The sequence below is a fragment of the Brienomyrus brachyistius genome, chromosome 21 (assembly GCF_023856365.1).
Source record: "Brienomyrus brachyistius isolate T26 chromosome 21, BBRACH_0.4, whole genome shotgun sequence".
NCBI classification, from domain to species: Eukaryota; Metazoa; Chordata; class Actinopteri; order Osteoglossiformes; family Mormyridae; genus Brienomyrus; species Brienomyrus brachyistius.
The window spans coordinates 9332210-9354933 of record NC_064553.1 but is presented as its reverse complement, the minus strand read 5'-3'; the positions used below and the strand labels follow the sequence as shown (position 1 = coordinate 9354933).

The 22724-nt window shown below is 50.0% G+C and overlaps 1 protein-coding gene across 22 annotated transcripts in view; it reads right to left on the bottom strand.

Moving 5' to 3' along the window:
* LOC125716317 (discs large homolog 1-like protein) overlaps nucleotides 1-22724 on the bottom strand; it is a 110242-nt gene that overhangs the window by 60495 nt on the left and 27023 nt on the right. For 19 of the 22 annotated variants that reach the window (XR_007384315.1, XM_048988468.1, XM_048988470.1 and 16 more), the window contains exon 4: nucleotides 1052-1216. Coding sequence is in view for 21 of the 22 variants with exons in the window: in XM_048988468.1 (XP_048844425.1) it covers nucleotides 1052-1216 (165 nt within the window). In the remaining variant the exon portion in view is untranslated. Of the gene's footprint in view, nucleotides 1-1051; nucleotides 1217-14723; nucleotides 14998-22724 lie in introns of those variants that run through there. The other 3 variants (XM_048988460.1, XM_048988466.1, XM_048988467.1) reach the window with 3 other exon arrangements.

Sequence of the window (22724 nt, the reverse complement as noted above, 5' to 3'; positions counted from 1 at the left end):
CGAGCGTTTGGGCTGGACGTGGCCAAAAGCCGGTCACAAACTAGGCGACCCCAGGCACCAGAGGCATGGATCACGATTAACGACAGGCCCCAGAGTCCCTTGCGTATTGAGGGGCAGATATGATTCTCCCTGCTGAGGGCTTTGCGGGGATGAGAGTCACACAGGGTAGGTGACAGGAGAACGGCTCTGTGGGTGAATCTGGGGAGCAGACCATCGTGCCCCAAGCTCTGCTCTGACCTAAAAACAAAAAGGTAGCTTCACTTCGCAGAGCTGAGAACCACAGCTCCAGGTCACACGCACAGCTCCATCATGCCAGCAGCTTCAGATTCAGCTGAACCGCGATGGGCCGCTCATTCTGCCTTGGGAACTTAACTGAAGCTGAGGGGGAATGGCTCAAAGGAAGCCTGTGATGGAGGGCCGAGGCCGACGCGCTAACAGGAAGGACTGAGGCTAAGGCAGCACGCCCGGGTCTCCCCCACGCTGGGGCGGAACACCGGCTAGGAAGCAGCTTGGATCGAATGGCAGGTACCGAGTCTGGACTTCACTTTCCAAGCCCAGCCAGAGAGGCGGTGTTTTTAAGCTAACTGGGCAGGAACAGAAACTAGCAGTTATGTCTGGCTGAAGATGATGCAAGTTTTCTCCAGTTTAATGGTGACCTACTTCAGGCAGAGACGCGGAATAATTAGCATCGTCTCCTTTGAATCCGTATGGCCTCATGGTACACAGAAAGTCACCCGGAAAACATCTGAACTGACTGTCCCTGTCCCCTATTATGCGGGGAGACAAATGGATCCTGGTGAAGGCAAGGAGGGCAGGAGGCAAACACTTTTGGCAACGGGCAGGCTGTCCTTTTTCTCAGCATTCTACCCAGGGCCAGCAATGCGCTGCAGGGAATTCCCATCACGTGTTTTGTGTGTGTGTGTGTGTGTGTGTGTTTGTTTACAGGTGCACACACACCCACGCAGGTCCTTTGCGATGCGATGCGATGGAGTAAGCAATGGGATGCACACAGCCAAGAGGGGTGGGGGGGGGGTGGGGGGAGGGTCCTTACCTTCATGGGGGAGATGTGCGAGTGGGAGACGAAGCCGTGTACATTCTCAATCTGAGAGATGTTCTTCTCAGATACCTGCACCAGTTCGGGGCCCGGGGGCTCGCCAGGGGGCGGCGGGGAGCTCTGTTCCGGGGGTGGCGTGTCTTCATCCTGGTGCCGGTATTTCTGTAGGACAGAAGCAGGATGTCAGGCAAGGGCGTGGGTGGGTGACACTGGGTTGGGGGAGGGGGGGGGGCAGTGACACTGTTTCCTCCCCTCCTCCCAGACAGACAGCGAGGGAGTGTGGGGTAACATCATCCTTACCTGATTAAGTGCCTTACACAAAAACCGCGCTTTATAACACCTGTGCGGATGTAAAAAGTAGACAGACCTGGTGCCTTCCATATCCCTCACATCTATCACTCGCCCACAGTGTGCTGATTCACCTGACTGATTTCCATCTTACATGCTTCTCCTCTAACCGCAGGCCTGAATCACAGGTTTTCTGTCTTCATGTGGGTCAGAGAGCCGTGTCCCCCCTCTCTCTCTCAAGCCCCGCGGCGAGGACCACATGCTGAATCACCGCACTCTGGGTGCGCCGGACGTACGTCACCTGGTCCCCACCGACGCCTCCGTCACGCTGTCCGTAAGGCAGCGATGAATCAGACTCTGTCCTCGCCCAGGAAGAACAACACCGGCTCGGGAAATGCGGGGCTGAAGCAGCTATGCTCGCTAAGACCTTCCTGCACTATGCCAGGCGTCCCGCCCACGCCCTCCGCCAGGTGTCGCTCTGCTCCCATAGATGGACGGATCAGCGAGGGGATTTTGTCCCCAAGGTTTCACCCCCGAGTCCTAAAGGCCAAACCCCAGCTCATGGTACAGGGGAAAAGCGCCCACGTATCGGCCCGTAATCACACATAAAGAGCATCTGCATGGCAGCCCGCTGCCGTGGCAACAGGGGCCAAAGCCACCACAGCCTCCTGAGGGCTAGTGACAGTACGCTACTTCATCTGAAACCTACAGAGGAGGAGTGCCAGGAAGTGACAAGCACCGTACAGGGGAGAATCCTCACCGATGAGATCAGTACCAGCCGTAAATGTTCAGACGGACACAGGGCTTGCGTGTGGTGAGGAAGCAACTCACTAACACATACCCATAGCAACCAGTGGATGCCTTCTCAACCCAGTCTTCACGGACCCCCAGACGGTCCACATTTTTGCTCCCTCCCCACTGCCAGTCAATCAAAAACACCAAATACCCGGTACAGGTGCGCTGGAAGCTGGGAGGGAGTAAAACCATGGTCCAGCTGGGGGGTCCCCCGAGGACCGGGTTAAGAAACACTGACCTAGATCACCAGGCTACTGGGATCCTGCGTGTCTGCTTTAGCCCTGGATCCCGCTGTGAATAATTCAGTTGTGAACCTTTCGTCGAGATGTGCATCCTTTCTAAACGTCCATGATGAATGACCAATTAGCTGTGGGGCAAATATATAAATCACATATACATGCATTGTTTTCAAGTCTGAATGTGTAACTATTGACATTACCACGCTGCTTAACTTCCAGGAACACTCAATGTTTGCCTTTGATATTTTTATCTCTCTAATGCTTTAAAGAAGAGACACATCCACGTAAGACCGAAAGAATGGCCCCATTTTGCCATCCAGCAGGTGAGAACCCCCAGTGTTTGCCACTGTCTCACCACCATCCTCCGGCAAGAAAACGTGCCGCTGATTAATGGCGACCACGGGCATGACGGAGACAAATGAGCCGAGCACTGCCCCTCTTTCCGCGGCCAATGCTTAACCACTAATGGGGCAACGTTAAAATGGCAGCCACGGCCTCCATCATGACCCCACACATGCAAAAAGTACAGCCTACTTTCTGGTTGCCAAGGATCCTCATTAAAACTCAATTAATTACTAAGCCTTTTAACATGTGGTGCAAGCGGGGCCAATCTATCCCCCGTGGCAGGCAAGAGCAGACCTCAAACTCGCTTCTTCTGAATGTCTTTGTTTTGAGTGTCTTTGTTAGGACGAAACGAGCGTGGTGGGACAAAAATATTAGTAATGAATCTCTTCGGAACCCACCAGAACCAGAATTTAGCACAAGAATCCACCAGGGCCCTCCCCAGGAAGGTGATGTCTCCATCTCTGTCATATCTACCCAGCAGGACCTTGCAGGCTCATAACCTTCATGGTGTTAGGACGGTGGTCAGCAAGTGACCGAATTCCAGCCAAGGGAAGCCAGCAGTCGGTGAGATTACAGTGCACTGCTGAGCTCTGCCCGATTGCGTGTCTTGACCCCACACATAAGCGGGTTCTGGAGCCTTGCTTCTTACACAGACACCACACTCTGCTTCACATCGCAATCATCTCCATGAACGGGTCTAAAAGGGAGAAGAAGGGAAGTGAAAAGCCCACTCGGTTGATCCCGGAACAGCATGGTACGTCACCTGCTGTTGACCTACGGGCCTGTATAATCCTCTAATAATACTGGTCAGAGAGCTACGTCGCCTCTCTGCAGCCCTGGCGGTGCCTCAGAAACCCTTCCATTTTTATAACTTACATCAGATTCCAGCAAAGCATTCCCAACCAGCTGGGGCCCAGCTGTACGTGGTTTACACAGGGAAGTGCTCACAGTGCATAATTTTAAGACTGTGAAAAGTACTTGGGGTTCTGCACACAGTAATTCGATACAGACATTCATCTCTCTCAAGCTAGCGATGTTCTCGCTCCGGCACCGGTGGGCGATAGAGGGAGGGGTCTGCCAGTCCGCAGGGATTATCCTCTGCCACAGGCCAGCGGCTCCAGTCTGCTCCTGCTCTCTGCAGCTTAACCGCCCTTTGTCAAAATTCCCAAATCCTTCACTTACATAACACTGAGGGGGAGTGTCCGTTGATGTCTACCTTAATGACCCATATCACACGATCTATGTAGGCTTGTCTGTGACCCGCTTATAGTCCAATTAATGGCGCTTTTTTTGCAGGACCCTCACAACCGCTGCATCCGCACTGGGGTTCAGTCCAGCCCAGCCCCCAGCCTCACTGGAGTACATTTTGTCCCTCCACCTCCACCGGGGGACAGTCTGCTCCTCCATCCCGGTCATCCGGCCTACCGGATACTGATCTTAAACTCAGCGTCAGCATTCTTCATGTTTCACGTGACGCGCTTTAAGTACGTTTCAGTTTAAATCAATGCTCACAAGTGCTTAAAATTACTCAGACTAAACACACTGACACAGCAAGCCACTCTCCACAAAGACCAAACCAGCTGGAGGGGGCAAATGGAGGCCATGTCCAGTGCGATGTGTTTTGGGTGGGGGTGGAGGTGCAGCAACCCTTAGAGGAAAGCAGGGGATCTGGCTCATCGATGGTGGGAAGCCTGCATGATAGCCGAACTTACCGAGAGCCATGACCTTGAGTGACCTTAGGCCTAACCTCACAGAGTGGCACCAAAAGGCCACGGTACTGAATCTTGAGGGGTTACGTTTCATATCAACCACTTTACTTGTGTAATGAATCAGGCTGATAAGAACACAAGCATTTTGTACTGAGCAACAGCAGAAATAAGCAACTCATTCGTAATGCTTTTCATTATAAATCCTTTTCAGGAATACACCCTTAAAACAGAACCTAAAATTCTCAAAATCTCAGATGTAAAATGAACATGTTAGGTATTAGACCAAAAATAAACTTCAGTTAACTTCTTCCCTTCCTCAAAATGTCATAAATATTCTGGAGAATTAAATGTTGTGATCTGGGTCTTCCCCAACCCAATACAAACAATGTAAAGATTCATCATTTTAATAACCAGAAAACAAATACCAAGACAAAACAAGCCTGAAATGATGACTGCAATGCAATTATGAAAAAAAATTCCATACAAATTCCTGGAAAAATAATTAGCTTGAGATATACAGCGCTGTCACGCCAATTTACATCCACAGGCACCGAGAGTTGACAAAACCTAGACTGTCAGAGGACATTTTCCCCATAATCATCAAAAGTAAGTAAGTAACTGAGCTGATCCAAATGAGGAAGAACGAGGGTGTCACCACCTTTGAGAAACCTGCCGTGACCATTTCTGTCTGCACTTCTAAGCAGAAGTGTCACAGTGCACTAACTATAGTAACATGGGGTAACCAGGGAGGCACTTAGTCAACACATGTATGCATGCAAGTAAATGTTTCAAACAGCAAGATGAGAAATTCACAGCTGCGCACACTCGTCCGACAAACCAATGGGCGGCTTACAGGGGAAAACAGAGAATTTACCTTTAAAATATTAAGTAACTCCCTGTCGAGAAGAAAAAAAAAGTGACCTGAACTGCACCACCGAAATTGTGACAGAGAGCATAATAAAGATCAGTGATTTCAGCTGAGTCCCAATCAGGCCAAACGGAATGACAGTGATTCTCACGTTAAGGGGGCCTTATGGTTAGGGATGCGCACTTGTAATCGAAATATTGCTGGTTCGAATCCCTGACCAGCAAGGCACCACTGAGGTACCCTGAGCAAGGTATCGCCCCCACGCACTGCTCCCCAGGCGCTGAATTAGCTGCCCCCTGCTATGTCACGATGTCACATACGGGTTAAATGCAGAGCACACATTTCGTTGTTGTGTGCTGTGGTGTGTCAATGACAATCACTTTCACTCACTCTTATGATATAGCACTGGAGATTAGCGTCACCTTAACCCCTCTGCCCTACCAAACATCTTCAGATGCTGTTTTCTGGTTCCCGTTGGGAAAGGGTGTCTCATACAGTAGAACAGCTACAAAGCGTCACAGGCAGATCAGAGCATTTTCTTAACACCCCGAGATTCATTTTATTTCATTTTACCATCATCATTTACCAGCAGAAATCGCTGCAACGCCTGAGGAAACCGCCTTTGCACTGAGACATTATTAACAGCAGTTCTTGCATATTTTCAGGCGAAACCCCCTAATTAAAAAACAAAAAAAACAAAAACATTTTATGGGGAATAGGAATGCACCACCTGGTAATTACATAAATACAACAACACTCCTCATCACATCAGCGTTAAGCGATACAAGTGAAGTTTCCACAACACTGAGGAGGTGAGAACCTGCAGCACGGAGAAGAGCCACATGTTCAGCAGAACAGGCCTCGCAGAAGCTTGAGACACGAGTGCTGGGGGCGGGCTTAGTCCTGAACAATTACTGGGGAGACAGACTGCCTGTATTGACCCCTGAAGAACACACACCCACCCTAAACTGACGTAACCTTTAAAATCCGTTTTGCTTAGCCCAAAACGCCAGAGAGGTTAAAGCCATTCAGATTTAACCCATAAAACATAAAACTGAATATAATTTCCCCCGATGGAGAAATTTAGGTTAATGAACTTAAGCTGATATCGATAACACGCCCACACTTCCCCCCTCGCACTACGCATGCACCCACCCACAGGGACAACAAAAGCTTAGGGTAGCTTCAGTCTACCGTTTACCACCACGAATCAAGAGACGCACCTGGACCAAACTTGCACGGGTCAGCTATCTGGGACATGTGACTTTATTATCCCTGTATAGCACGTCCTGAATGACTACCACATCATTCCATTAGCACACGTGTAGAAGATGAGTAATAATCCATTCGGTCTCACATTTCACAGGGCATCATCGCCGACGTCACCACTGATGAGCTATCACACGTTGTCTACTGGAGTGTCAACTGAAAAGGACTGGTGAGAAACATGGCGCAGCACAGGTTGGCTCCATTTACATTTTATTTCATTGACACTTATGTGAAAAAGCATCCAGGTGTTCAACTAAGGAAAGCCTGGGGTTAGGGAACATCTAGTGGTTATAGGTCTTGCTCAAAAGCCCAACAGGGATGTGTGCTGAAAATAAAATTAAATGAAGCTTGTGACATGTCTGCACTGATGAAAACGTAATGCTTCTTTTCATATATGCCACTTTGCTCTGCTCTGAGACATACACACCAATACATACAACTGAGAGTGCAGCTTAGGGTCCATTTATCTAGTAACCCTAGAGCATTTCAAGGGATTTAGGGCCTTGCTCAAGGGCCCAAATGAAGATGTTACTATTCTGCCCGCCATGAGATTTGAACCCACAACCTCCTGGGAACAGGCAGACATTCCTAACCTGCTGGGCTACACAACACCCCAGCGACCTGCTTGCTCTTCTCACTGCCCAGGAACATATAGAGTACACATAGAGTACAGCAGCTTACCAGCAAAACAGAGAGGGGAACGGAGAGCCCCAAACAGGCAGCCAGGGGCAACCTGAACCCATTACGGTGCACACACAGGTCATACCCCCAATAAAGCAACGTGATGACAGCTCCTTTGATCGGGACCCATCTAGTGGCAGCTCAGCTACTCACCTGATTGAATGCCATCTTTCACGTGACTGCATGGGTTTGAGAAGCCCCAGCAATACGCGCAATACGTCCCAGTCCATTAAAGGCCATGCACTAGATGTGCGAGGAATCAGCTTAAGTCCCAAAAGTCGTCTTATTGTTGGACCTACTTAACCTGAATGCTGGTCATAGATGCTGCATAGAACAACCAACAAAGCCACCACTGTATATACAAATACACATAAATAAAACTAACAATTACCCTCTTGTACCCTCTGTTTTAAGGGTGTATTCCTGAACCTCTTGTGCATTCAGGGACCCAGAGCCCAACGATCTGGTGAGCTTCTTTAATTCATGCTGAAAAAGAACAAGAATCTATTTGAGCACTCGAGCCAAGCCTGCCTTCCTATTTGCTGGAGACATGGTTCTGGCGAGACGCAGAAGGTTTTCCGCCCCCTCTGCCGCGAGCCGGGATCCGAGGCCGACGTGGCCATACGCCATGCCGCAGTCGGCGGGTGCCCGTCGCAGCGGCTGGACTCGGCCGTCAATCACTCGCAAGTCACCGGAGCCTCTGGTGTGGGAGGCTTGACGCACCTGTTTTATTAATGTCCTTCAGACGTCGCTGGACCACACGGGAGGAGGAAGAGGAGGACTGTGGGCGTGGAGCGTATGTACTGCCACAGACAAGGACTCTGTTCAGAACCAGGCGAGCTACAGCACTACTGGGTTTCATGACATGACAAGGCAGACTGATACCACACCATGCTGGGTGACTGGTATCTCCTACAGCAGTCTCTCTCAATCTGGTCCTAAAGACCCCCAGACAGTCTACGTGTTTGGGAGGGAGCGAAAATGTGGGTGGGCTGGCAAGGTGCTGGGATGGAGCAAAAACATGGACCGTCTGGGGGTCCCATAGGACTGGGCAGAGAAGCACTGTCTTGCAGCAAAAGGTTCAGTATACAACTTACATTTTTGGAGTACATTTAAATCCATTCTCACTGCATAACGTCAAGCCGTGCGGAGTAAAAACCCATACAAATTTACCACGACAGCGACACATCTTAAGGAGCACAGGGGCCTGCAGCGGAGTATCAACCGGCAACAGGTCATACTTCTGACTGCCTCCTGCTCAAGCAGGCCCAGGAGCACCAAGATGAAATGTGAGAGAGGTAGGCAGTAATTTCTCAAAAGCAATTTTTATTGCTCAAAACAGGGTGCCAGGATACTAATCTGTTTTTTAAGATGTACCTTGGCCAAATACTTATATCTAGCTCAACCCAACAAGTAAGGCTTGATATACACAGGAGAGTTTAAACATCTGACAAAGAGCTTGATTTCTTTTTTTATATAAAATAACTGAATACTGTAGACATTTAATTACATCAAATTTAATTAATGACAACCAACTTACAACTCATGGTCTCCACAGATTGGAGCAATCCGAAGTAATTAACTCCATGTGAGCGTGTTCTTCTACCCTACCAGCAACATACAAATTCTTGTTGGGGACCACTAGTCAGGTGTAACACAAGTATGGCCATGTAAAGTCTGATTATCAGTGTGTTGTGCAGTCAGACAGTAATCCATCACGAAGACCCTGCTCCGATTTGTCCCAGGAGAGCCATGGCAGCCGCAAATCCCCAGAGCTAAGCCAAGGCCTGTCACGATAACGACTTTTTGTTGGACGATATATTGTCCAAGAAAAAATTACGATAAACGATATTGTCATTTTAAGGACATTTTATGCCACTGATATAACGATGATAATTGTTTAACACAAATACACTCTTTCAAAAAAAAACAAAAAAAAAAAACGTTTTCTCTTGATATTCAGACAATGTAATTGGAATTTCAAAAAAAATCATAAATAAATAAAATACAAATAAAACCACGCAATGTTTTTGGGGTATGTATCTGGGCAATGATGCGTTACACTCCTGGGGACATGGTTGAATGGCGGGAGTTTTGAGAGCAATGGATCCCGACTAGGAGTCCAGTCAACAGTAATGTAATACATGGTCAAGCTCATGTATAGGGTCATATTTTAGCTTCATCTGTAGTAGAAGAGTAAAAGGAGATGTCTTATCTCCTACTGAATGTCCTCTCATTTTGCACAATTCTGGAATGGCAGTTTGGGAGATGTACATTTCCTTTGGCAGTTCATTCCGTTTACGAAAGGCTTGCAGCATATTTTTAAATGCTGGTTGTCTGACGGTGGTTAATGGCTGCATTTCTATGGCTGTATAGCGAAGGTCGGCATCTGCGAGCATGCGCTGGTGCCGCCACGTTTATGTTTGCACTGTCAGGCGAAGGCGTCCGTAATAGACAACTGTTGCGATGGCCCCTCTCCAACTCCAGTTTTCGTTCTCAGCTTGGGGAAAACTCAATGGGACGCTTACATTTTAGATGAGTTTTCAGGTTAGTTGTATTGCCACTTTTCGTTGGCACTGCTTTTGAACAAAGTCGACATATCGACTCGTTCACGTTAAATCGGTTCTCCCCTCCCATCCGGCTTAAAGCCAAAATATTCCCACACTGGAGCTGCAGCTTATTTGGGCTTATATAGTAATTGGGGGACAAAAAACACCTATTGAAACACGTCCCTATTAGCCTAGAGTAACACACAAATAAGTAAGTACTGCTCAGGTATGTTTTATTTGATCAAACTCTTATTCATACTGGTGAATGAACAGGGCATTGAGTATGACAAATACACAGTACAAATAAAATGTATTAATTACCATCATTATTATTATTATTGTTATTATTATTATTATTATTATTATTATATGATAAGCTTCTCCAGGAGTGGGCTGGACAAGACTTAAAAGAACAAAATATGTTGAACGGGTGGGTGCGCGCGTGACAGAATGTTACATGTGCGGGTAGGAGTGGGATTCCGCCCTGCGCAGACATCCAACACAGAGAGCAGACGAGAGAAGCAGCAGCACGACTCTCTTAAATATTGCTGGCATTCATTCTTATGTACGCAGGTATGTAAGCGCAACTTGCCAATACTGCGGTCAGAAAAACGATCAAGGTCATCCCCATATACCGTCTGATACGGCGATAGCGACACCACCGCGACAGGCCTTGCTAAGCCGTCCACTGTCACTCCACATTGTATTTAGTCAGTCGTCCGGTAAAGCAAAGGGAACCTCACTGACTTACAGGGCCTCTGAACCTCTTCATTCTGATGGTAACCCAGCGAGGCTTGATGAGAAATCAATGAGGCCTTTCGCCACAAGGCCGGTCCTTGGCAGGGCGGGAAAAGGGGAGAGTGACCTGAGGGCCTAGACAGACAGGCGACCATGCTTGAAAGAGCAGAGGTGGAGCCGACGGAGGGGCAAAAGGTCAGCATACGGCTCAGTTAAAATTTTGTGTGCTGACAGGTAGCTAGATAGCTGGTACCAAAGACTGCCCCGAAGGGAGCTATCACAGCAAGGCCGAGTTAGACTTGTGATAGTCTGCTGTTCCACACGTCTGTGGTATTCCTCTGCCAGTGCCTTCCAAATAATATTTTCACAGTCACGGGACTGTCAAATCATGAAACTGGTCACTGGTTTCAAGTCTTCGATGAAAGACATAAGTAAGCTTTGAAGAACAATGGGTACAATCAGGACTTATGGATTAACACTTGAGCAAGGCATCATAGTCAAAATTATCGTGCAATTTAAGAAAGCATGCCGTTTCGGGACAAGGCAAACTGCAGGTCTCCATCACCGTGCCAGACTGAACCAGGAAAAAAGGAGTAACAGGACAGAGGAAAGGTGCCAAAACCTTGAAGTTCTAACCTGGTGACCTGGACTGGAGGACGGAGAAGCGGTGGACACAGCAGCGGCGAGCCTTGTGCAGACAAAGCAATAGAGGAAAGCTTATCAATATATCCACCAGGCCTGCTGGTTGGTTGTTTGCTTGCTTGGTGCTGCTAAACCCGTCTGCATAACCACATACAGTGAAGCACCACTTCAAATAAAAGTTCGCTGATCATTTGAAGCACAATAACATCCACAGCAAACACAAAGCACGGGAAGTCGCAGGGTTCTCCCCCCACCCCACCCCCCAAAAAGGAACGTGCGAAAGGAAGGGCTGCGTATTCCAACAGCTGCTCCAGTCGCAGGCAGAATCCCGAGAAGGCATCGTGAGCGAGAAGCACCGGCACGATGAGAGCGAGCGAGAGACGACGTGTACCTGTGACTAAACCGGGCGGGCCTGCGAGCCGACAGACTCACGCACACGACAGCGCTGACAGACTCTGACCTCACCGGCTGAAGCGCCCACTGACTCCGCCATCCAGATGCTCTTCTTCGTAGAAACCGAGTGGATCTCAGGTACCCGAAAGGCTTCCCTGCAGCGCTCTGTCTGTGCGATACACGTCGTACCTCATACTTGCATACATGGGCCTAGCCTGCCAACATGCAAGACATTCCAGCAGGCACAAGTAACAATAGACACTTGCTTCAAAAATTAATAATTGTGCTTTGGGGTGGGGGGGAGGTCAGGGGGCATTAAAACTATCATCCTTGGAGTTGTCAGCATTTCGCTTGCAAAGAGAATTCAGCGTCACTGGGGCGACTCTCACCCACGATTCCCCATTACTTTACCACGGTCCACTTTGCTTCAACTTTCATACAGGATCTTCCACGTGACGTTTCATCTTCAGCGAGAGATAAGCTATCTCTGTGTTACACCACTATACTTCCTCATCTGAATCTGGGCAATGATTTGATGCATTGGGGATATGGCTGAATGGCGGGAGCTCAGAGCAATGGACCTCGACGAGGAGACCGGACCCGTATCTCAGGGGTCCTGAACCCTGGGCCTGGATCTGTGAGCAGGCCCACTCTCACCTTACCACAGGAGCCTCAGAATGCCAACGTATCCCACCGCTGCTGAGGGACTCCCAGCCCAGAGCAGAGCGTGACCCACTAAGAGCAGCAGCACGCCTCCAGGGACAGCAAAGGAGTGCTGAGTGGCCCGTGACAGCTAGGCCTTGTTCAGCATGCTACACGTGCGTGTGTGTGGGGGGGGGGGGGGGGGCGCGCGCTCCTGGTTCCCTCCAGTCAATATAACTCAAGTGAATCCAGCTCAGAAAGCCTAACCTTCACCGAGGAACTATGCAAAGTATGAATAACACACACACACACACACACACACACACACACACACACACACACACACGCACACACACACGCGCTCCAGAACAAAAATAAAGTCAAGCGTTACAGGACGTGCTGTAAATTTCAATTGTATTAACCAAACTAGCAATCTTGTGCTTTCTGCTAATGCATTCTTTACTTTATTTGATCATTTGTCAAGCTTATATACACACACTGCCTAATTATACGCGCACTAATTAATCAAAGCTTAAGTTCAAAAGCTACAAACAGGTAATGATTCAGTAAATGAAAATGAATGGATATCGTTCATTTGAAGTTCTATCTACTTAGGATTAATCCCAATGACATAATTTATGACGAAAATCTATAAAATGTAAGCGATTCATTTAATTAGCAACTTCATAACGTCTAATTGACAGGACACTCGGCTAGTTTGTGGAACACCACGCAGGTGGGCTGTAAGAATCAGGGCTGGGAAATGCTAAACCAGTTTCCCAATCCAGTCTTCAGGGACCCACAGACAGTCCACGATATCGCTTTCGTTAGGGGCTGGGAGGGAGCAAAAAATGGGGACTGTCTGGCAGGAAGCTTGGTGGAAGCAAAAACGTGGACCGACCGTGGATCCCCGAGGACCGGATTAGGAAATACTGTGCTACACCAAATCGATACATGTGAAACGCAGGGTGTCCAGCCTGTGGGGAACATTCAGGAAACACTGCTGATGTAACACACGCGCACACGTGCGCGCGCACACACACACACACACACACACACACACACACACACACACACACACACACGCAATCGCGGGCACTGTACTGACAGCAAGGACCTCTGAGAGACTCCTTCAGATTAGCACACTGCCTCCAGTGGGAGATTATCCCGATGCACCCTCGACGGCCCATCCCGTCCCGCTTCGGAGTGCGGGCGAGGCTGTGGGGGGGACAGTCAGGAACGCAGGGATGGGATTTACATCCTTACGTGCCACAAACGAAACCACCGGGCTTCCGGGACAGCTTAAACAGCCGCAATCAGCAACGGAGGGGTCATCCACGACTTTCAGAACTGCGCTGGGCAGAGAGTATCGATCCACAGGCAGGCGTGGTCACCCCAGCGACCCTCCTCCAGAAAGTGCACGTCCAGGTAGCCAAAAAGATTCCGTTAAAGCCACCATGGCAGTCTCACGGTACTCAACACTAACTAAACGGAGATCATCTTCGTAAAAGCCGACACACATTTCATTTTGTGCTTTTAGATTAGAGACTTAGCTTCAGTTATGAAATCAGCCGGCTTAGAGAGGACTGACTGAGTCAACCGGCTGCACAGAAATAAATGACCTGGAATTTTCTTTCAGGGAACACAAACACATGACCTTAGCAAGAAACTTCTGAAAGCAAAAAAACCGAGCTGAATTAGAGAGGATAGGAGGAGGGCGATAGGAGAGGTGAGGTAGCATGGGGTCATTAGCAAAGCGAGGATGGTCTGCTTATGTAAAAGCCAGGCAGCCCTTCAGCGGGCACCTCAGGCAGTGGGGCATCATTCGGAGTCGGGCACTCCTGGCCTCATGCGCTTGGAGCACCACAAACTCCTCATCTGGAAACTTTAAGGGCAGGGGCAGGACGCGGGCTGTGCGTTCTGTTCGGCGGGGACGGCAGAGCTCAGCACCACAGGTATAAAACCCCTCGGGGTGGAGCGGAAGGGAGCTTCTGGGCCGCCACGCAACAAAGCAGAGATGAAGAGAGAAAAAGCATCTGTGGAGGCTGAAGCCGTGGACCGGAACGTACAGCACGGATTCTCCACTCGCGCCAGGTGTTCAGGGGACCGCACCAGAGCAGAGTTGCCATTTGACAGAGCCAGTTGCCTCTCCCACATGCAGCCTTGCTATGCGCCAAGACGAAGGACTCTGCTGAGAAATCGCCGGCAATTTGGATGGATTAACGGGCAGGTGTCTGTACGGCACGCACTTTCAGCGAGACTGCCCCGATTTTAACTTTGCGCACAGCAATCCGAGGGACAAGCCGGCGGAAAGCTCTGTGGGAGGCGCGCTCGGCTGACAGCTAGCGACCGGCTAACAGATCGGCGGGCAAAGTTGGGGCACGCGGCTGTAGAGCTCGCCGACAGCCTGATATGAAACGTAAACACAGACGGCAGAAGAGGCAGGAAGAGACGACAAAATCAAAAAACAAAAAAACAAAAAAAGTGCTCAACTGACTGGTCGTCACCCACCTTGCATCCAAACATCAGCGAGATGGTGCTGTTGGTGCATGCAACTTTGCAGTGGCACAGCATAGGCGAGAAGCAATCCAAGTTTTTGATGCTGGGAGACATTTTGTCAGCTCCCGGGCACTTGAGCCTCTCGCAGATCGAGGTCCCGGCGAGATGCCGCTGGGAGCGCTGCCTGGCGCCCGGGTTCGGCATCCGCCCTCAGTCCTGGGCTCCGACCATGGCGGGGGGAAAAACAGCGGGGCTCTCGCTGCCTTCATTCAGCGAGCATCTCCCTCCCTTTCGGCCGTCCTCCGGTCCTCGAGCGTACGGGGGGGGTGGGGGGGTATCAGCGAGACTCGGCGGCGAGGTGCAGGCGAGCGAGCCTCGGAAGAGCCATGCCGACATCGAGGGAACCGACGGGAGGGGGGGATCTCATGGCAGGCAGAGAAGCGGGGGGGGGAGGGGAGGGAGGGGAGGGAGCGGGAAGGGGTGGGGGGGCGGCGTCAAACCTCTGGCCGAACTCAGAGGCCAATCCGTCAGCGCTCGGCAGCGGGCTGTGGCAAAGCCGGTGCCATGGCTTCAGTGCATTCGACACGGTCTCTACATGCACGAGGCAGGGAGGGGGAGGCAGGGCAGGCGAGTAAGCAAGAGAGAGAGAGAGAGAGAGAGAGAGAGAGAGAGAGAGAGAGAGAGAGAGAGAGAGAGGGAGAGAGAGAGAGAGAGAGAGAGAGAGAGAGAGAGGGAGGGAAGTCGCGGGGGGAGGGGCAGGCTGATGCCGCGTGGGGCTTTATCGCACGGACCGCTGGAGACACACTGTGCTGCCTGCCTGTGAGGGAGCTCTGCATTACCAGAAATGATAGAGAGTGAGGAGGCTGAGGAAAAGAAAGGCTGTGATTCTGGAGGCTATTCAGAAGAGAGAGCGGGGATGGAAAAAGGGATATTGGAGTGCTTTATTTATTTGCTACCCAATCTGTTTACAGATGTGTGTGGCAGGGGGGGGGGGGTTGGTCGCTTAGGGCTCCAATGAGCTGAAGTAGCTATGACCTCTGGCAGCCCCCTTCCACTCAAACTTTCAAATCCAAAACATTGTACAAGAACCATCTAGCAGGTCCAAGCAGAGAGAGAGAGAGAGAGAGAGAGAGAGAGAGAGAGAGAGAGAGAGAGAGAGAGAGAGAGAGAGAGAGAGAGAGAGAGAGAGAGAGAGATATGCCGCTCAGCCCCTAACTAGACGTGGAGAGGTGGGCGGGGGAGCGAGTGCACGAGGCAAGCCCAGCACATCCGCGTCCTACAGCACTGACAGCCAGCCGGTACCAGCCTAGATCACAGAGAAATGCCGGCTGCTAGCTTCCCCAAGCGCCCCGCGGGAGGACGGCAGGCCTTCAGAGAACGCCAGTCTCCACGCAGCCTCCTCCAAAGGGGACACGCGCTTCCGCTTTACGGTGTCGAGCCTCGACACAAACCCAGGCTATCGGTTTGGTATGCAGCTGCTGCAGATGACTCCAACGTGGGCGACCTTTAAAATAAACACAACCTACACTTTCCGTGCCGAAGGAGACAGGGATGCATGTATGACCCCCCCCCCCCCCCCCCCCACACCTGGACGAGGTGCTCTTCAGCTCCTCCGCCATCCTGAGTGGGCCTCGGCGCCCGCATTCCTGCTGGCAGCCCCCTCACTCCCCGCCGCTGTAAATCAGCTGAGCGCAGTGACAGTGGTTACATCATAACCGTTCTCCGGCAGCTGCTGATGCAAGGGGGGGGGCGGCACACGATCCCAGCGGACAGATCGTGGCTCACGGGCCTCACTGGTACGCTGTGTCACAGCCTTTGCCACCACGCCCCTCTCCAACACATTGCTGGCCTGCAGGGAGGTAGCAGATGTTTATGGCCATGCAGAATTTTAATGCTGTGGACTGTACGCTAAAACAGGCCTAGCAAGAGGACACCCCCGCCCACTCCTTGTCAGTCCTCCTCCTCGATCTGTGAACACATGCACTGACCACTTCTGTGCCAAGCCATGTGTACATCGCTCCAGACTAGAAAGTCCCATGACAGCCACTGTCAAACCACCATGACACTCAAAGTCCCGCAATCGGCCCGATGCGGGCCATCGGACGGCATTTTCGCCGGAAACGTGGAGGCGGACTGCAAGCCCGCCCTTACAGACACTTATTTATAGCTCTGAACATCGAGCGTGATGAATGACTGGCACTCATGCCTGCGATCGACGGGACGACACATCCCGTATGTGAGCTGTTACCAGCTGCTAGGATAAATCACAGCAGGAAAAGGCATCAAGCAAATACTCACTGTCCTAAAAAGTCACGGAGAACATCTTCCTGGTAATTAAGCACGAAAAAACCACGAGGCATAAGTATGCACTGTTAGAGAGGGCTTCACCACTAACATGCAGAAGCCATTCTGTCACTGACATGCTCCGCCTTTAGCTGCAGACCCGCCAATTACAGAGTTGTTGGATCTAAAGTGGTATTACTGACCAGCAAAAGGGACCTTTCCTTCCAGTTGCGGGGAGGGGGGGGGAGAGAGAGAGAGTTGCTGCCAGACAGGTATTTTAATCAGTTTTCCATTCCCATAGCCAAGGATCGTGGGCGCCTTCCTACAGCCAGCCATTCGGCCCAGAAATGAGACGAGCAAGACGGTGAACAAGCAAATGAAAAAGAAGAGGAGCAGAAGGCAGAAGCAATCGCCTGCATCTCAGGCTGACAGCAGTAAGGCAACGAAGGAGCAATTTCCACCACTTTGCCCACACCCTTTCTCAAATGGTGCGCCACCTCCCCCCACCCAACCCAAGCAGGGAGGGGAAGCCACTACGTGTCATGCTGATATGCCGAGAGTTCACTCGTTTCATTGTGCCAAAGTTGGCACGCTTCATTAAGACACAGACTGACTGCACTCTACCTTCTGGTGAACCTGAGCCCAGGGCCAGTGCTATGTAAGTCATCCTCAAAGTCATACAGGGTGCTGATCTGGCAGGGGACAGGCCCCTGAGCTGAGGGGAAGACTTATTTCCTCACTATACTTCACTAGTGTGCTTCACTATTGTCGCAGCTGGACGGATTGCCGAATAACAAGAAGAGCGTGTCACACTGTAGTCTATAGAACCCTACCTGGGTGACATTCACCCGCTCACGCAAACGGCAGGCTGTCGCCTCTGGGCCACATCTGCGCACTCAGCACTTTCCGCTCAAGACGAGACCGTCTCCTTTGAGATTTATCTCCATATCGGAGCCCCGCCAGGGCGTCTATCTCCATGGCGGAGTGCTGAGCGGCGCTGATGACGGGGAAGATGATGGCCCCAGCACGTTGGTGGGGGGGCTACTTCTGGATCCCGAGCGAGCGGCAGCGCGTCCGACTTCACAAGCTGCCATTGTCTTATTTGGGCTCGGAATCTATTAAGAAAGGATTCCCGCGTCCGTCCCTGCTTTTAAGGACGAGCAAAGTCAAAAGAGCGACTGGGCGTAGCGTAGAGGTTCTAGTTCTCGGGCTGCAGTGGGAAGCAGAGGACCGGTGCTTACTCACACAAACACCTGCACTGACACGTGGGGGGCGGTTCCACCTAGCTCTGCGCTGTTGCATACTGCTGCTGAATATCATACAGCAACAATACATGCAGTAAAATACTAGACACTCATTATGCCCCAAGGTGGTACACAGAACACACATATACAGTGAATGCCCAGTGGTGCGCGTCACGGCGCCTCGAAACACAATCCAGCCACAGAGACCGGAAGGAGGGGGGCTGTCCTGCAAATACGCGGCCGGCACTGTGATTCAGAGCGCTACAAAGTGCGCGCCGGGGGGGCTGGGGGTGCTCTGGACCACCTCAGAGCCAGGCATGCAGTCAGGCAGGCAGGCAGGAGGGTGACTCATGCTCTTTCTGCAGAGGCAGCTGAAGGCGGCCATTCAACAAGCGCCTCCCCCCATGTGGGGGCGCAGTCTCATGCCGTACTTCCCTCTCACGCTCTGCTACCTCACCTGGGATGCGCATGAACGCACGCACGCACGAACACACACACACGCACGAACACACACACACACACGCAGCAAACAACCTGTAGAGTAAACAGCCCCTTCTGATGCTCCTGGTACGATTTTAACAAGTGGAACATGGCTGCAAGTATGTTAGACAGCACTAGGGAATCTCCTCCACAAACCTCAGAAGAATAAACCGTTCATGGTAGAAAAAGAAAATATGGGAAACAGAGAGATGGGATGGAATTGGAAGAGAGCATTTAGCAACAACTGAATGAGCTAAGATTTCCACCTTAAGGCCAGACCATCTGCCCAGCAAGACGTTCTGACCCAGTGATAGCTGGGCAACGACACCAGAGGCTCCACAGGGTTTGCCAGCCAGCCAGATCACTGGGGGACACAGCAGAAAGGGGGCTGGGTTCTGAAGGTTGTTGGCAAGGTCATGCACCACAACTGGTGACTGAGCGACACTAAAGGCTGTCCTTGTAATGGGGGGGGGGGGGGGGGGCGAGCCCTCCCTACCTCACCAGACCCTCCTGTCTCTTTCACGGAACCCCCGGTGACTGCATGATCCCCTCCAACGCCGAATATCAGCCATCACAACGACGGCTCCTGCCGCATCATCCTCCATGTTTGTGCTCGAAGTCGACCACCCACCTCCAACACCTCAGGTGGGCTGGAAGGCGCCCGTTCGTTACCAAGCGGTCTGATGCACAAGTTATGACAGCTGGAAACAGTGACCAACTCCCATGGCCATACCAGGAGGTGGACAGCTTCAGGAAAAACCAGCCTTGAAAAGTGTAAAGCACAGGAGCAAACCTCATAAAATACTGCTACAGCTACTGCGTATAAAACATAATAAAAGCACATCAGATTCCCATAGCCTTCAGTAAAGCATGCTGGGAAACCCCTGAATGGGTCTTTCCAATGACTTGGGAGGATGCGGACAGAATGAGGTGTCAGCACCACACAGGGGATACCCCCTTAGACTGGGAGCTCCATTTGTCACACTGACCATGAGCAGCTCACCCATCCAAGTGCCCAAAGTCTCAAGCAAGCTCTGTTGGAGGAGAACCGTTTTATCCACTATGCTCTTCTGATGACTGCCACCTTGTGGACAAAATAAAATCTCCCCCCCCACATTGGCTAATGAAATGAACACCACTCCCAACAAACCTACGCAGAGCTTCAATTTCAGCCTCAGAAGTGACGCAAACAATGAAAATGTTAACTGAGAGAATCTCCTGAAATGTTCAGAAAAATGCTTCACTGAAACTTCCTTCCATGGTCTACTTTCACGAAGAGTTATAAAGGCACTAATCTCCATTTACCCCAGCAGAGGGCAGTATTGCACTCTTCACATACATTTTCAAATGCACACACATATCCACCACAAGCTATACATCAACTACTTCAAAAAGAAAGATGATTAAGCATAGTCATATCCACATAGCCTCAAAGAGTCCTGCAGTATAAACGCAGTAAATGCGACACAGACCCCTAGATGAAGAGTCAACATAAACAGCCAAATTCTGGCACCACTTCTGAAATATCACCTTTAAACTTCATAAGGACCCTAAGCTCTGTTCTCCTGCTGGTATAACCTTCAGGCCTGGCGGACAAAGAGTACCCCCCCCCCCCCCAGCCACTGCGTGAGGCTCGAGCTACCCACTGAAAGGCAGGGCAGAGGTGATAGGGCCTGGAATCTATATCCCCATGTAAGACACAGCCAATACTTACCACAGAAACGGGAGACACACGGCAGCATGGACACAGTGCTGAGGAACTCTGGGGAACATCAGCGAGAAAAGATCCCAAGGGGGTCACCTGTTACACCCCCCCCCCCCCGCCCCGAGGGAGTATGATGGGAAAATCACTCACATACTTTGCAATCTGTATATCTGAGCAGATGTCAAGAGGTTGCATCAGGGGGAAAATATACAGCCTTCACAACATCCACATGTCAGGATGGTACATAAGCGTTGGAAGAGATGCAGCACTGGGTGTGGGGATCAGTCCCATGCTCTGAGACCTCAGCTGCGCGGACGGCAGTCTGACACCAAGGCAGACAAATGACCTCCATACACAACCTATCAGAACAAGAGCAACTAAACTTAATGTTCTCATTCGCTAACACAATTTTAACCAAATCCACTGTTCGGTTCCCCACATCACAAAGGCAGGCAATTTAGAAGCCCCAGTTGTGACCATGTATCTTACTCACAGCACAAAAGGACAGCCAAACTATTCCAATGACGAACATTTTCTCTTAGCCCACACAGGTCATCACCTGACAAATATTTCTGCTGGAACAGCACATTCCTAACCATTTCTCTGGCAGACAAAATGCCTGTGTTTATGAGGCTGAAAGCTATCAACCTTGCTGGAATGCCGAGCAAGAACCATTTCAGCAGCGACCACAACAGAGTGGCTGAAATTCACAGTCATTTTCCTAAAGACCTCTGAAATGATAAGAATTACAATCAGCTTTTAATTGGAATCTACTTCACATTTCTTGGTCTGTGAAATGTGTGTCAGTGCTTGGCATAAAATCATAGAACTGAGAGAAAATATCACACTCAGATACACAATCCAGTGCTAAGAAAACAGGCGAGTTCCACATCAGTGTTGTGATGTTCAATAGCAGTCATGGGACCGTAAGCACAAGGGACAAAATTCCGACTTTTATGAGACTGGGCTTCTTACCATAAAGTTGCAGTTGGGTGCAGTTATAGATCGGGGAAAACATTCAAGAGGATTCTCATATATTGCATGTAAAAGTAAAAGTATGAACGAGCTTTCTCCCACTCTCTGTTCCTTCAATAATCAATAAAAACCAGAAAAACACCAAGTTCAGTACAGGCAGGATCGGCAGGGGTATACAAATGAGGTTATCATGCCAAATTGGCATTGTAGAAAGTTCGATGCTTGGAGGGACAAATTACAAAACTTCAGTGCCAATGGAAAGGCTCACTGGCAGGGAAAAAAAAGATTCCATCCATCCATCCACCCATGCATGCATCTTCTGTAACCACTTATCCTATTCAAGGTCATGGCGGGTCCTGAGCCTATCCCGGAGACAGCAGACACAAGGCAGGAAACAACCCAAGATGGGGCTGTTTTATAATAATATAACTTACAATATACGGCATGATTAATTGAGAAGACATGACAGTCACCGTTCTGGATTTATTTGCCAAGCAAATACAATGTGATGTATTTAAAGACAAGAGGTGAACTGGTGTTGAGAAGAGAAAAAAAAAAAAAAACTTATAGCGTTGTTCTGAAAGTAATTATGCATATTAGTTGGGGTTCTGTTGTTGAAGGCTGACCACAAACCACTCCATAACTTCTTGACTGTATTGGAAAAACCAAATTTAACCCGGCACTGTGAGAAACTGCAAAGAAACCCATAGAAAGTGGCTAAACATGACAAACGGTTATTTATAATGATCAGGGAAAAGGCGCGGCCTGACTTACAGTGCCTATAATTTTGGAGGTTGAGAGAAACTATCAGCTTCTTTGCAACATTTGGCATCAAATCACAGTGCAGCACATGGTGTTGTGTAAGGGCTACGTTCACACTGCAGGCCTTATTGCTCAATTCTGATTTTCTGCTCAGATCAGATTTTTTGTTTGCCTGTTCACATTACTCTGTTTAATATGGGCAGTACCAAACTTCAATGTGAACGGCTCACTATACTGAGCTGGCCCACATGCGCATAAAACAACAAAGACGTCACACTTTATTGATTCGAAAACTGCCCAGTTACGGTATGAGACTTCCAGTTTTGTCTGAAAAGATTTATCTCCCCAAATACTTAAATCCAGCACCTCACTGTCCCTCCACTGGCCAACTCCCGTGCTCTCCTCCATGTTTGGCACTCTGACGGAAACATATGGCGACTTTCGCCTGCGCAGAATTGTGACGAACGTCGATCGGAAGTGACGTAAAAGTCGCACGAATTCCGATTCCGCTGTCCATACCGAAGTGGCCCAGATCGGAATTGAAAGAAAAAAAAAAAATAGAAT